We start from the raw sequence: 16434 nt of genomic DNA, 5'->3' as shown, positions 1-16434 counted from the left end.
ACCCCAATATTAGAGAAAGAGAAACACCACCTTTGTTTACATACTGACATGCCAAAAATCATGGTACAGGAACTAGTATCATGTCCCATGATTTTGCCATGTTCCATAAAAGCTTTAAAAAAACATTGCACTGACCTGTGAGATATGTGTATGGCCTTCTGCACTGAATTTGCTGCTTGTCTCCTCATACGGGCAATTCTAGCCAGATGCAAAAAATTAATTGGCAAAAAAAAAAAACACAAAACATGTAAATTAAGGTGTATATGCTTATATTAAGACACAAAAACTGCCAGTGAGCAAAGCTAGTTTTTCTTTTGAAGATTTAAAAAAAATAAGCCATCAAAAAAAGTCTCAAAATGAGTGGAATAAGACAAAATTCAAGTAAAAATAGCTTCTTTTGTGCTTATTTTGAGTCATTACTTAAAATAAGAAAATATTAAGAGAGTAAAAGTAAGATCTTTATTCCTAAAATATGCAACATAATGCCTAGAAATTACATAATATTATTTTACTGAAATTACTGAAAATAAGGTAAAAATTTGGAGTAAAATTAGGTAGGACCATTATTAGGGAGATTAGAATAAACAAAATAATCTTACACTTACAAAGAATAGTAAGACAAACATTATTATCAGAGAAAAATATTAGATATTAGATATTAAATTTAACTTTTTAAGATTTAGTTTTTTTGTAGTGCATGGCTAATGGCAGGTATACGATAGATGGTTATAAAATCCCTGACATTAAGCTATAAGAGTTTAATGATGGAGCTCTATACAGAACTATGGGATGAATTGGGACGTTGGTGGTGAGGTGAAGTGGTGGTCATACAACATCTTGACTTCACCAAGGCTCTTATCACTGGATACAATCAAATCCTCACAGAAATGCTACACAATCTAGTAAAAGGCCTTCTCTGGACAATGATATATGAATATACAAAATTAACTGTAGTACCCTCATTCTGGTAGGAACAATGAATGATATATATCCATATAATATTCAGTAGGACAAGTTTAACACACTCATTTTGATTAATTTCCTTGTACTTTAATACAAAACATCGGAGAAATCGTTAACCTGAAACTATAACCTGAATAAATAATAATAAAAGTCAATAGGCAGCTGCTCTCACCCCCTGGCTTCTATTACACATGACCATAATAATCATCTGTATGTGTTACAGATAAGAGTGAAACATGCCTATTTCTCTATAGTTCTACACAACTGCCCCCAACCCCCCTTCCTTTCTACCCCCCCTATTACCCTCTATTCACCAAGCCCAGCTGCCTGAGCAGAGATTAATTTTCACAAACACAATGCTGGTGCAAATCAATCGCTGCAAGAGCCAGAAGCCAGGATCAATCCCGCCCCCCTCCTCCCCCCACCCCGGGCCTTCCAGTCACAGGGGTGTCACTGATACCTCAGCACACCGCTAATAGCTTTGTATTGATCCACCTGCAGAAAGCATGACTTAGTGGCATTCTGGCACTGCGGGATGCGGCGAGGACGTTTGCTTTAGCCTTATTTGCATGAGCATGTTAATGCTGGAAAAGCATTCGTGAGTGATGATGCAAGCAGACACTGTTTTTATGGAACCAATTAGATTTTTTAAAGTGATGCAACTGATGAACCACGCTTGGTTTCTTAAAGAATCATTCAGCGGAAAGCTCTTTAAAGAACCACAACTGTAAATAGGGATGCACATCATTAATTACCTAACTAAAAGTCGGCCAAATTCGTCTGTCATCTGTATGTATAGTGATTGTTTTTATTTATTTATTTGATTTTATTTCTAATTTGTATCTCCTTTTCAACCCAATTTACAGCCCAGTAATTAGGACTTCCACTATCGCAAGTGATGCCCCAACACAAGGAGGGTGAAGACTAGCACATGCCTCCTCCACCTCTTTTTGAACTGCTGCTGATGCAGCATTACCGAGTAGCATCACAGAGCTATTGCTCGGAGGAAAGCGCAGCGACTCGGTTCCGATACATCAGCTCACAGCCGCCTTGTGCTGATCTACATCACCCTTTAGAGTGATGAGTGGAAAGAGCGCCATCTACTGTTCCCACCCAGAGAGAGAGCAAGGCCAATTGTGCTCTCTCAGGGCTTTGGCAGCGGATGGCAAGCTGCATGACCAGGATTCGAACCAGCGATCTCCTGATCTTACCTGCAGCACATAGTTATCATTTTTTAAGCAAATACACAATAGGTCCACTCCATTGTGGACAACCAATTCTAGTGAATGGATTATTCTAATTTGACCTTATTCTTTTAATATATACCCTATTTGAAAGGCTATTTACCTAATCCCCATTCATATAAATTTCCCCTTTCACTAACAATACCCCTAACATTACCAAAGTAAAAACAAGTACATTCCTGCTCTGATAAATCAGCCAATAGATGCCTGTGCTGGCTATCATCACACCGGGCATGAGAGCACCATCTACCTACACAGAGAGCATGGACAATTATTCCCCTCTCTCAGACTCTGGCTGCTGATGTCTATAGAATAGGACAATAGAAATAGAAAAGGACTAAATCTAGACTAAAGAGCTCACAAGAGGTAAATGCCCGCCAGTGTTCTCTGGAATGTTCTCCCAATCAATATTCTGGGAAAAGTTGTGGAGTTGGGTACGAAGTAGGGTGTTAATTATCATCCTACAACCTGACCTCACTAACACTGAATGCAATGAATACAATTCTCCATAGAGAGTAGAGGCAGTCACTTCTCTTCCATCTTCTTTTAATATACTTGATTCTGGTCGAAATTATGTATTTAATAATAAGTAAGTGTCCCAATACTTATGTCCATTCAGTATATCTTCCAATTTTGACATTAGTCCATCCCTATTACTGTGCATCCCTAATTGTAAATGAAGTATGAGTGTGAAGAACCTTTCTCAAAGTTTAAAGAACCTTCCACGTGATGTAAAGGTACAAAACCAATCAAACATTTTAGAAAAACAACTTAGAACCATACATCCAAGCTACAAACCATGGCCTGCCTATTAAGAGTGTAAGAAGATACACTGTCATGCCACGTCATGGGACAGGAACTTGTTTCCTGTCCCATGACTTTTGCCATGTCCCCCGGAAGCTGAAGAATGCTGCACTGACCTGTGGAATATGTTGCGTGTTGATATACATGGACAATTTAAGCCAGACACTGCTGGTCACGATCATTACCACATACTGTGCTGTCCACTGTGGGTGGTAATGCCTTATGTGAGGCAGGCATTCTTGGTACACTATTACTATTAGACCTTGTTCCCAAGCTGTCCTCTGAGGAGACACATCATTAACAATTTATATAGTGCTACCCCATGACATATACCATATTTTTTCCACTATAAGGTGCACTTAAAAGTCCTTTAATTTTCTCAAAAATCTTCAATGCGCCTTATAATCTGGTGTGTCTTATGTATAAATTTTACCACTCAAGTATTAAGGAACAGTAAAGCCATTCTGCTGAAATACAAAGTTATACAGGAGTTTCCGTTTAGTTATCCAGCACCGAGACTGGAGCAGTATTAGCATTAGTTGCTAACCGCACTAAGCTGTAGCTTTTTCAACGTTTAGAGGTGAGTATTATACATCTGTAGCCTGCTGCTAACCCCGCCCAGCACTGCTGGAGCAGCATTAGCATTAGTTGCTAACCACACTAAGCACTAGATCTTTTGCCATTCAGAAGTGAGTATAATTGGCCTGGAGCCTACTGCTAACCCCAGCTAGCATTTCTGGAGCAGCATTAGCATTAGTTGCTAACTGTGCTAAGCGTTAGGTTTATAGCAGCACTAGCCACTTAACATGCAAGAAAGTGAAAGTGCTGAAAGTACAAGCTCTTTCGCCATTCAGTGGTGAGCATATCAGACTGTAGCCTGCACCTAACCACGGCTAGCACTACTTGAGCAGCATTAGCCGCTAAGCGCCTTATAGTGCGAAAAATACAGTATATGAGATATATAGAAAAGAGAAGGATGAATACAAATTGAGATCAGATAAAATTCCCATATAATCAGAATGCCAGACTTTTATAGGAGATGAAAAATACTTTCAATTTAACTTCTAATTAAAGTCAATGCAAAAATATTTGATTTCTATTGGTCCAGTCTTCACAAAATTTGGACAAAATGTAAAGAAGAACTGTCAGAAAGTGAAAAGCTGCACACATATGCCACATAATGCGACCTTGTATACAGAAACCTGAACCTGGCTTTGTAACGAAGGCATGCTGTACCCTGATGTATGGCATCACAGTGCTATAATATTTGCATATTTGTAGTTCTGTAAAGTTCTGATCCCCAATGAAAGCAGAAGACGTTTTTTTTTATAACTGGAAGGCTGCTTTATTGTTAATAAAAAGGTTCGTGCTCAAATGAAGATAATTTTTATATGTTCTTACTAAGAGTCCAAGTGGTTGTGCCACACACACCATAATATGTCCTCCTACAACACTGTGTCAAACAATAACAACAGTTTGAAAAGCACTTTTGAAATCTTTTTCAGCAAAATGGAAAAAGCATTTTTTTTTTCATCATGCTCAAAAATGGAACAGTCCAATAACTGAATACTGATACAAAAGTGAGTCTCAGATGGAAAGAACACAAAAAAAAAATCAGAAGGCAAGCTATTTTTCTTTTTCACAAGCCAAGTGGATGATATACACACAGAGTACAGAAAACAGAACATCTGAACAGTTTTGAAACACCAAATCTAGGAGAAAGTGGGCTTTTTTTGTATTTGTTCCCCCTTGGTTTGTATAGGTATTCCTCTGGCAGTATGTCAGACACCTTGTACAGACTCAGTACAGTCCCTGATTTGCATTGTGCTCCGTTTTTTTTTTTTTTTTAATTTCCCCTCCTCTCTTCCCCCTCCTTAGGTTGATCAATAAATATGGCACCGTCCTCCAAGACTGCAGGGAGAAAAGCATTTGAGAAAACGAGGAACGCAGGAACATGGAGAGAACGCAGAGAAAAAGGCACACACAATTCGTGAAGTAGCACAAGAGGATGAACCGATGAACGTGTAGAAATTTAAGAAGAAGAGCGAAACAGATGTGCTGAGAGATAGAAAAAATACTTAAAGTCCTGGTCGGAGGATTGATTACTTCACCGAAGCGTTTGCTGTTTGGGGAGGCCTTGGACGAACACGGTACAGCATCAGCATCATCTCTCAGTGGCTGTTGAATATTTCCGCTTACAGTGTGTGATTGATTACATTGTCCGTTTACATGAGTAAGACGACTGAGCGAGCATATGTGCACCTATGCGTGTTTGTGTGTGTGTTAGAGTGTGTAGGTGTGTGTGTGTGTCTTTGTGTAAGGGGCCTTTAGAAAGTTAGTACTTGGAATTCACAAAGATGTGCTGGTAGTATAATCATCGTTATCATACAGTATCAAGTTCGAGCAGCTCCAATAAAAAATAAAAAATAAAAATAAAATAAAAATAATACATCGTGCGTGAACTTGTCCCCAAACACAAAAGAGTTCATCAACATCCACTGGACGTGTTGCATATATAAACAAAATGTGACAGTGCTCTTTTTATATATATATATATTTATATATATTTATAACATTTTATATTAAATATTTATATATCTATATATATATACGTATATATAGATTTGTTGTATAGCTTGTCTAATATAGTATCCATGGTACATTATATCATTCAGTTCTTCTCAACAATGTGAAGTGTTTAAAAAAAAAACAAAAAAAAATGAAAAAAGAAATGAAAAAAAAGAAAGGTAAGAAATTTGACATGGGCATCAGCTGGAAGCCTTTCTTACATTGTTGTTATAGTCTGATTATTATTAGTATTATTATTCATATTATTATTTCATCTGTAAAATTCATCTGTATTTACAAAAAACCACAACAATGCATGCTGTTTAAAAGAAAAGCGTATATATTACAATACTTCTCGTCTCTCAAGTTTATTCTTCTTCTTCTTCTTATTCACGTTTTCAGCAATTGTGCCATGTACATCATAGCCCCCCACTGAACGATACATTAACATACAGTGTGTCATACAGTGTGTAAATGTGTTTTTTTTTACAACACAGTACAACAGTACAGGATTCGGGGAGGGAGGAGAGGGAGGTGTGGTTTGGTTTGTTTGTTTTTTGTTTTGTTTTGTTTTTTAGGAGAAATTGCATGGTAGTCTATGCTTTCTTTCCGCTGGGCACTGATTTGGATGGAGTCCACAGTCCCACTCTGATTTGGAGACAGTAGGCAGTAGGCAGACCCACAGGCAGGTCTGAGAGGGAGAGGGGGAGTGGGGCTGTAAACACTAAAATACACAACAGTCTCACACACACACACACACACACACATTCTCATACACACATACATACATACATACATTCACGCATGCGTGCATACACACAGGCTCTGATGGTGTAAATTCTCTGACTCCGGGCGTGGTGACGCAGAGTGCCCGGTTCACTACTGGACTAGGGACTAGTCTTCAGCCCCTTGTACGTCAGAGAAGAGCATGGCAGGTAAGAGCAAGTTTGACCTTTTAAAAAAAAAATCTCTCAACACCTCTGAAGTCCTCGTCATAAAAAAGACTTTAACTACTGATCATATTTGTAAAACTTGTTCTCCAATTCCCTGTAACTTGTGATGGACGGACAGACACTCTGGGATAGCCCATGCTGTGAGTGGAATCTCCTTAAAGAGACACAGAGCGAGAGAATAATAGCATAAAGAAGTCATTTCTTTCTCTTTCAAGGTGTACAAAAAGAGAGGTTTTGCATCAAGAGCAAAATTGGATGGCAGTTTGCTCGAGAGGTGCCAAACGTAGTGTCTTTACGTTGTCATATAGGCATCTGCACCTAAAACAATAATGGCAATAGTTTAATATTAAACATATATTTGAACTGATGATGTTATACCTCCTATATAACCTGCAGCATTAGGCACACTAACTCCTCCTTCTCAGACAAGAGCGTCAGGCCTCAAGTACATCATATATCATATCATATATAAGTATCATGCACTCTGGATACGGTCTATTCACTCAACACCAATCAACAGTCAGAAAGATTATCCCCATTAAAACATTAAAACCGGTCATCGGCGGACGTGTGGACGCGTTCAAAATAGCGTAGCTACCCTACTGCTCCCTCTCGCTAGCTTCTTCACCAAGACAAAGCACATCAACAACCCCCTGATATGATCAGAATGAGCGTGTATGTAAGAGTTACCTTCAAAACATTAACAAAAAAACAAACAAAAAGTACAGAGAAAACAGAGAGTCTCAACATAAAACGCATGTTAAAGAAATCACCTCCAATTGAGGCCTGGTCCCGACTGACAGACAAAGCATTGTAAGAGATTACATGATTACATTGGCATGGTGGCTCGCTGCAACCTTATATATATATAGATATATATGTAGATACCTTGAATGTATGAAGTTCAGCTTTAAAAAGACCCTTGACTGCACACAAAAGACTAGAAACAAAGGGTCAAACCACATTGCTGGTGGAAAGAAAAACAAATCAGGGTTCGTTGGCCCCAAGATTTGATTTGAATTATAGAGTTATTTCTAAACTTCAGTGCATCTTTCTGGAAGTTCCTAAAGTCTAGGGCAGTGAAACACCGTTTGTAAGTGAGTGTAGAGATCCTTCAAGTGCACCACGACATATATTGTAAAAAAAATAAAAATAAAAATAAATAATAAAAAGACGTTTGATCTTCCACTGACGACTAGATCTTGCATGATGTGTTGAGTGTTGAGTAGTTGTAAAGCAATGCGTATGAATGGGTAAGTACGAATACAAATACATATATTTGCAAAAACCCAGTTTTTGGATAATGTTCCCAATTGGTTCCCTTTCCAGTGGAATTTCTACTGAAATGTGTTGCCAGTGGACAGCCTCAAACTTGTGTTCAAGCCACGTCTGTGGTCTGAGCAGAAGTGTCAAGTGGACTATGATTACACATGCATGATTTCTGATCAAAACATGCCACCATGCAAGTCATTTCTATGCATTGAACGAGCACAATTAATTACTTATTTATCTGGAACCTGGTCTGAGCAAGTTCCTTTCAGCCCAAGTCAAAACCCTGATAAATGACCCCCCGCCTACCCAATTGCAGTGTGAAAGCCCATGTAAAAAATGTCTTTTTTACGCAAGTATAACAAAGAGATGATGAAAAGACTAGTGTGACATGGGCTGAATGTTTCTCTTTTTTTTAAAACCTTCTTTTTTTGCTGACCAAATAATGTAAAGATGCAAGTATACTGATCACACACAACTGAAAAAAACCCTTGCATATTGTTCTGGGTTTTTTTTTTGTTAAGTTTTTTCTCTTTTTTCATTTTCTCAGTATCTTCTCTCATTTTCACCATCTCTGCTAGGAACTGTTCCTTTCCGGTAGTCACATGAAAATGTTCCAGAAACCTTCCTGTGTTACCAAGTGGGAGGATTCCACTGGATTTCGGCAGTGTAGTGTTTTTTTTGTAAGGGGTAAATTCGTAGTGGAGGAATGCTGAACTCCACACATAGTGGTGTGAAAGAAGCCATCTTTAAAACGTCTACTCTGTATACCGCTCAGTCCTATGGCAGGTGGTCCCGATTGAAGTTATCTGCCATGGGCTTTTCTTGCTGAATATTATTATACGTTTTTGTCGCTCTGGCTGCTGTTCAAGCAGCGGAATCTTGGTTGCTGAGCTCAGGCGCCATGCGGTAAGCTCGTTATGGTTTGGTTTGGTCGTAATCAACGTGGTAAGAAACCATGCTGCTTTTTCTGCACTGGCGCAGCTCAGAAGTCTGTAAACAACTTTTTTTTTCGGATTTTCTGGGTTTTCTTTGAAAAGATTTTTTGTACATTTGTTTGAACGGATACAGAGTTTCCTTTTAATTCTTAATGTCTCTTTCTGTTCATTCCCTCTGTTCATACTTTTAACACTTAGATTCCTTAACGTCTTTTTGGTTTTTGCCTTTCTTGCCTTTGCTTTCGCTGTCGTCCAGTTTCTCTTTCTCAGGTTTGGTCACACTGTCGTAGGAGGGCAGTGAGGCAGTAGACGGTGTTCCTTCCTTCTTGTCCTGGTTGGTCCCTCCGTTCTCCAGCCTGCTGCTGCCGAGGAACCTTTTGCAGATGAAACCTTGGCGCACCAGGTGAGCGCGGTAAGCTCGCTGGATGACCTGAGCGGACATGTGCTCCTGCTTGCGTCGCATAGTTGTGGTAATGGGCTCAAAGGACACCTTGGAGGGGTTGGCGGCAATGAAGCGCTCCTCCATCTGCTGACGCATCATGTCCAAGTCGCCACTGTCGCCCAGGACGCGCTTGGTGAAGGCGAACAGAATGTCCAGGCAGTGTATGCGGTCTCCGCTCACCATGGGCAGGTCCATGGCGATGAGTTCTATAGTGTTGGGTTTGGGCACCCGCAGCGGGTGCTCCAGAGTGTCGGCGAAGTCACTAAGCTTTGCGAATGAAATAAACTGCGAGGCAGTGGGGTCAAACTTCTCCCAGATCTCGTAGAAAGACTCAAAGTCGTCCTCACACAGAGGATCTGCGCTCTCTTCTGTCGCCACGCTGAAGTTCTCCAGGATGATGGCGATGTACATGTTCACCACAATCAAGAAAGACACAATGATGTACATGACAAAGAAGAAAATGCCCACGGAAGGATTGCCGCAGTTACCCTTCACCGTGGTGCCCGGATTCTCTTTATTAGGGTCGCAGTCGGGAGCGTAGTTGAGGATGGGAGCCAACAGACCGTCCCACCCTGCAGAGGTGGTGATCATAAACAGGCAGATCATGCTGTTCCCGAAGGTTTCAAAGTTGTACATGTCGTCGATACCCGCCTCCCGTTTGACGTAGGCGAAGTTGGACATCCCGAAGATGGAGAAGATGAACATGACCAGGAACAGCAGCAGGCCGATGTTGAACAGAGCTGGCAGTGACATCATCAGGGCAAACAGTAAAGTTCGGATGCCCTTGGCCCCTTTGATCAGACGCAGGATGCGACCGATTCGGGCCAGACGGATGACCCTGAACAACGTCGGCGACACAAAGTACTTCTCGATCAGATCCGCCAGGAACATTCCTGTATTGTGGCAAATAAGAAACACAAGAGGAAATAACAGGTTAGCAGAAGGGGCAAAAAATGGGTCTTTAAATGCATTCTTTTTCCTTTTACGTAAAATACAGCGGTATTAAAGAAGTTTGGACACCCCAGAACATTTTTATTATTTTCCTTTATAAATCATTGGTTGTTTGGATCAGCAATTTCAGTTAAGTATATCATATAGCAGATGAACATGTTCTTTCTGGACATCTCTTACCTTGAACTGTCATCAGGAAGAATCAATGCGGCATGACCAGGTACTATCTTAATGTGGAAAAACTTGATATCTAACTTACAGGATCTTTTGTTAAAATAGGGGGATGGGGATTATTAATATAAGGGGTAGGTGGGTATGGGAGAAAAAAATGGGATTGTTGGGGGATGGGGGCGGGTTGAGGGCTAAATGGGGAGAAGAAGGGTGGTGGATTTATACATATATTCTAAAATGGAAAGGTAATTGTAATGTGTTGATTGCTGATATTGAAATAAACAAACAAACAAAAAAAAAAAAATATATATATATATATATAGCAGATGAACACAGAGATATCTGAGAAGTGAAATAAGGCTTATAGCATTTACAGAAAGTGTGCAAAAATTCTTTAAGCAAAATGTGGCAGTTGCATAAATGTGGGCACCCTTGAAAACCCTTAGCACTAATGATAATAATAATAATGTTCATACAACTGTAAATATGCAGTATTACCACACAACATTTTTTCAGATTTTTTTTTACGTACCTACGATAGAAAGAATGACCACAACGCAGTCAAATATATTCCAACCATTAGTAAAGTAGTAATGGCGCAGGGCAAAGAGCTTGAGGACGAACTCAGACGTGAAGACCACAATGAAGATGAAGTTGACCCAGTAGAGGATGTTCTCCGTCTCATCAGACTGATCGTCCGTTTCCACCATCATAGTCACCATATTCAGGCAGATGAGGATCATGATGGAGATGTCAAAGACCTGCTGCGTCACAAAGTCAAACACCATCCCCTGGATCTTGTTCTAAAGGGCAAATTTAACAGAGTACAGATTAGATTAGTTTCAAATCACACCTTCATTAGTCCATATGTGTGTGCAGGTGTCTGACAGGCAGGGTTAGGTAGGGTACCTGCGGTCTAGGTATGGGTTTCTGTGGTTTCTTTGATCCTAGCTTCTTCATTGCGTTGTAGTATTTCTTCTGTTCTTCTGTCATAAAGATATCCTGACCTCCAAAGTATAGGAACACACAATACTTCATTACAACCAGTTCAATAGATATCAAGCGGTATGAGAGTTTGAACATCCAACTAAATAACCTTTTTTTTAACTAGCAATTTATAATGCTGCGTTCCATTTGAACACAGATTTTGCAATCTCCAAGCAAGTAGGAAATCTCTTGTGAAAAACTTGTATATTTTAATTTAAATCAATCTTTTGTCTTGTTTTTACTTAACTCATTCCATTTTATTTTTATTTAGCTGCTACTTTTTCTGCTTTTAAATATGTACTGTTTGATCTATGAACTGTATGTTCATGGGATCTCTTGGATGTAAGGTGACCTTGAGTGTCTTGAAAGGCGCCAACAAAAAATATATATATTATTATAATTCAAATTATTATTATTATTTAAATATAATAATAGTGTACTTAATATATATATATAAGTATACTTTGTCTTCTTATAATTATGTTCAGTATACTTTGAAAAAGTTTACTTTATTTGGCTGTGCTAATTTTGCACTGGCTAAGTACTTAATAAAAATATATACTTAGAATTATTTTATAAAACAGTTTTTAATAATAAAACTTACTTAACTTTTACTAGATGTGTCCTAAGAGTCTATATTTCTGCTGTGTGTGTGTTCTTCTGCTATACTGTACTTCAGTAAAATTTGCTAGAAAAATATTAATGTTGTGTTGCTCATACAAATTAAAACTGTGCTATTCAACTTTTTGTTTGTTAGAACTATACTTTAAAAGTATGAGATATCCTGCTTTTGTTTTATCCCTTTATTTACGTCACTCTTCAAAATGAATGTGATGTTAAATCTATAATTTAATCACACTTTTAATATGTTTTTAATGTTTTTAATATGTTTTAATATGTTTTTAAAACTGTATCAAATAGTGGCAAAAATAACATGTGACTAGCATACTCAGTATGAATTCAGTGCAAATTTATATAATTTTCATTACAAACAAGTGGTAATTAAATACAAATTATTGGTTCCAAAATTACATAACGAAAGTACAGTACTACATTAGCATAATTTAAATACACAATGTTTTTTTTCAAAAGGGATTTCAACTGGAACGCGTCCACAAGTCAAATTGTCAGTTCAACACACAGTAGAACTGCCTGCTGTCTGTGTGCAGACATGTTATCATTGCATTTGCATGTTCAAAATACCAAATAATGCACTGTCTTCCTGTTTTACTGCCAGAAATGTTAAACTTGGACAAAAAAGTGGGATATATTTAGATTAGATTTGCAAACAGGTAAACAGAACGCAGCAGTAGTTAAGACAATAGTAGTGGGAGTGCCAAAACAGGGGAAACACAAAAATGTGCAGAGCAGTGGGCCTTCGTGACCAGAGTTTTGAATCACTGAATTAAAATAAGATACTTATCTTTTTCTTTTGCTGGTTGAAATTGTCGATGATGACACCAATGAACAGGTTGAGAGTGAAAAATGAACCAAAAATAATGAAGATGACAAAGTAAATGTACATGTAGATGTTGTCCTCATACATGGGCTGGTCTTCCACCTAAAGACATAATGCAGAATAGTTACATTTTAAACAATTAAAGGGCTGTTGGTGATATATTGTATCTGCTATACTGCTATAGTGTATAAAGTTCATACCCTTCGTGAGTCAACAGCTGCGTACATGATATCCATCCAGCCTTTGAAGGTAGCCTTTGTGAAAAATGACAGCTCTTTTAAAAGTGTGAAGAAGCTTAAACATCAACTAAAGAACAGACAAAAGTGTCCCAACAGCACATTCTACACAAATATCACTTTAATAAAAAAAAATATGCTTAATTCTACATCATTCTAATTCACAAGTCTGAAACCATGCAATTGACTTTAAAATTAAAAAAGTATGTTACGAACAGATGCGGAAGTATTACTTTATATGGAACAACTTTGGACTTGATAAAACACAGTGGATCAACACCAGCAGATGACATTTCCTTTCCAAACCATCACTGATTGGTGGAAACTTCACACTAGACCTCAAGCAGTTTGGACTGTGTGTCTCTCCACTCTTCCTCCAGACTCTGCTCCCTTGATTTACAAATGAAATGAAAAGTGTACTGATGGTCAGTGATGCTTTGGAGAGACATGTCATCTGCTGGTGTTGATCCACTGTGTTTTATTATCAAGTCTAAAGTCAGTGCAGTGTTTTCCCAGAACATCTTACAGCACTTCACACTGACAAAATTACCAATTGGTCTTATATATATAATATTCTAATTATCTGAAACACAGATTTTCGGGTTTTTATTGGCTGTAAGCCGTAATCATCAACAATAAAAGAAATAAACATTTAAAATAGATCACTCTGTGTATAAAGCCCTATCCAGATGGGATTAGTTTCTCAGGGGGCTGTCTGTGAAGAATGTTCCACACTTCTACTCAGTGATAAAACTCTTGCATCCTGAAAAACAGGAGGACCAGTGCGCCCAAAGTGTCATTACGGTGCGTGGCAGTGCACAAATAGTTATTTTATTAAACCCGAGGTGATGAAACTCAGACATATGCTTATTGGACAGGACTAAAATTACCGAAGGACCACGGAGTTCAGCAAAAACAGTTGATAATTCAGCCTGTAATTTACTCAGAGGACGTCTGAGAAAAACACGTTCCGAACGTAAATACAATCACAGAAGACCCCCCATAAAAGAGAAAATTATCCCAGCACCCCCTGAGAAACTTATCAATTGACTTTTCAATAATATTCTATTTTTTTTAAATGTGCCTGTATTATAAAGCTCTGTTTATTAAAAAAGGTATCAGATAATGTTTGCCACAAATTTATTGATGTTATTCAACACAGACTGCATTTCACATTTCAATCACATATGAAAATTCACACCCAGTTGTAAATGTGACAGATCATTTAAATGCTTGAAATCTGAAGGTATATAATCATAATGTTTCTGGAACACAAGTCTTACCACTTGGAGCAGAGCCAGGTAGCCGGCACCCACGTTGTCGAAATTAATCTTGACGTTCTTCCAGCGCACTTCAGTAAAATTCTGATTGATGAGCTCAAAGCACTGCGTTTTGTTGTTCACCTCATCTGGATCGAAGTACTCCTCTGCAGTGGCGTTGTAACAGTAGTAATACTTGCCCGCAAACAGATTGACCCCCATGATACTGAAAATCAGCCAAAAGATGAGGCAAACCAGCAACACATTCATAATGGAAGGGATGGCACCCACCAGGGCGTTGACTACCACCTAAAAGCAGAGCGGAAGAGACAAAGCAGGGCAACGTGAGAGACCAGAAATGTGCTAAAAACCATACACATACATACAGTGGCTTGCAAAAGTATTCATACTGCTTTAACTTTTTGACATGTTGTCACTTTATAACCATAAACTTAAATGTATCTTATTCGTAAATTGTGAGTGATAGACCAACACAAAGTAGCACATAATTATGAAAGTGAAACAAAAAATAAACATGATCCTTTCAAAAATGTTATTAAATAAAAATCTGAAAAATATTCAACCCCCTTTATTTTGAACCCACTAGATAATATTTTATCTAAGAAGTTACTTAATTAGATAAGTAGTAGAATCCATTTAAGTAGTAATTTAGTATCAGTATTAAAATAATTAAACACCTGTTCTATGAAGGCCTCAGTGGTTTGTTAGAGAACACTAGTGAACAAACAGCATCAAGGTTATAAAATCATATCCCAAGCTTTGAGCATCCCAAGGAGCACTGTACATCATCCAAATCCATCATCCAAAAATAGAAAAAAGCTTTCTGCGACTGCAAACCTACCAAGAGGGCAAAAACTCAGTCTTTAGAAGCACAAAGCTGGTAGAGGCATAAAGACTCCAAAAAACTTGAAGCTGTAACTACAGTGAGAGGTGGCTCTACTATAGATTGTATAAATATAGGGGGGCTGAATACTTTTGCATGTCACACTTTTCAGGATTTTATTTGATTAAAAACATGTAAACCATTTCCTTCCACTTCACAACTGTGTGCTACTTTGTGTTGGTCTATCAGTTAAAATGTCAATTAAATACATTTAAGTTTGTGGTTGTAAGGTGACAAAACGTGAAAAAAATTCTAGGGGTATGAATACTTTTGCAAGCCACTGTGAATACACACACACAAACACACACTAACATCTATGTACAAACATACAATGCAGCTTCATATTTGTATGGCTTCTCATATTTGTACAATTCTTCTTTCTTCAATACACATATTAGATATTTCAAAATGTGAAACTCATATATATTATATAGATGTATTACACACAGAGTGATCTATTTTAATCTTATTGTTGATTATTATGGCTTACAGCCGATAAAAAGCCAAAAATCAGTGGTACTTTTGGCAGTGTGGGCCAAGTGTGCCAAGTCCTGCTGGAAAATGAAATCTGCATTTCCATAAAAGTTGTCAGCAGAGGGAAGCATGTGTGTAATATATCTATATAATACATATATGTGTTTCACATTTTGAACTGAATTACTAAAATAAAGTAACTTTTCAACGATATTCTTGAGATTTTTTAGATTAACTAGTACAATAAATCCCTGCTGATGCTCAGGTTACACATGTGATCAAATTTAACTATAAGCCATACAGATATGTAGCGCAGAATACACACAATCACTACAACCCCAGTACAATCTCTACCTCCACCTGCACGGCTACCAGCACCCCATCCCCCCCCTCACCTTCTTACCTTCTTACAACCCCTCTGCCCACCCCCAACTTCAACAACACACTATAGCAAGCGAGAGCAGGACCATGACACCCAGTATCAAACCCAGACCCCTCCCCACTTCCCTCTTCCTCCCTCCCTCCATAGCCCTGTTCAGAATCCCATCCACCACTGAGTAACGAGAAGAGGAGCGCCCTGGACGCTCATTAACCGTGTTAGGCAGGCCGAGCCGCAGCTCTCGGGCAGGCAGCTGAGCATGCATGTTTCTCACAGACTCCACAGTGGAGCCATATTCCCTCCTTACACACAGATAGATGCACCGCAATGTCAGGATTCTCCTGGCAGATACAGGGTGTTGCCTGTACTAAAGGGAAACCCAATCGCCTCCAGGCCACTAGACAGATGTTTCAGAAGATCTATTTTGCAAGGA

At 38.5% G+C, this 16434-nt stretch overlaps 1 protein-coding gene across 5 annotated transcripts in view; it reads right to left on the bottom strand.

Moving 5' to 3' along the window:
- Positions 1-5931: 5931 nt before the first annotated feature.
- The window catches only part of scn8aa (sodium channel, voltage gated, type VIII, alpha subunit a), a 99671-nt gene continuing 89168 nt past the window's right edge, over positions 5932-16434 (bottom strand). For all 5 annotated transcript variants that reach the window (XM_049463024.1, XM_049463028.1, XM_049463023.1 and 2 more), the window contains exons 22-27: positions 14269-14553; positions 12950-13003; positions 12714-12851; positions 11213-11317; positions 10836-11106; positions 5932-10074 (exon numbers count right to left, since the gene is read on the bottom strand). In XM_049463024.1, coding sequence (XP_049318981.1) covers positions 8927-10074; positions 10836-11106; positions 11213-11317; positions 12714-12851; positions 12950-13003; positions 14269-14553 — 2001 coding nt within the window. In that variant the 3' untranslated portion in view covers positions 5932-8926. The remainder of the gene's footprint in view (positions 10075-10835; positions 11107-11212; positions 11318-12713; positions 12852-12949; positions 13004-14268; positions 14554-16434) is intronic.

This window comes from Astyanax mexicanus, chromosome 13, assembly GCF_023375975.1.
Source record: "Astyanax mexicanus isolate ESR-SI-001 chromosome 13, AstMex3_surface, whole genome shotgun sequence".
Taxonomy (NCBI): Eukaryota; Metazoa; Chordata; class Actinopteri; order Characiformes; family Acestrorhamphidae; genus Astyanax; species Astyanax mexicanus.
The sequence above is the reverse complement of the archived record's forward strand: the minus strand, read 5'-3'. Positions and strand labels throughout refer to the sequence as shown.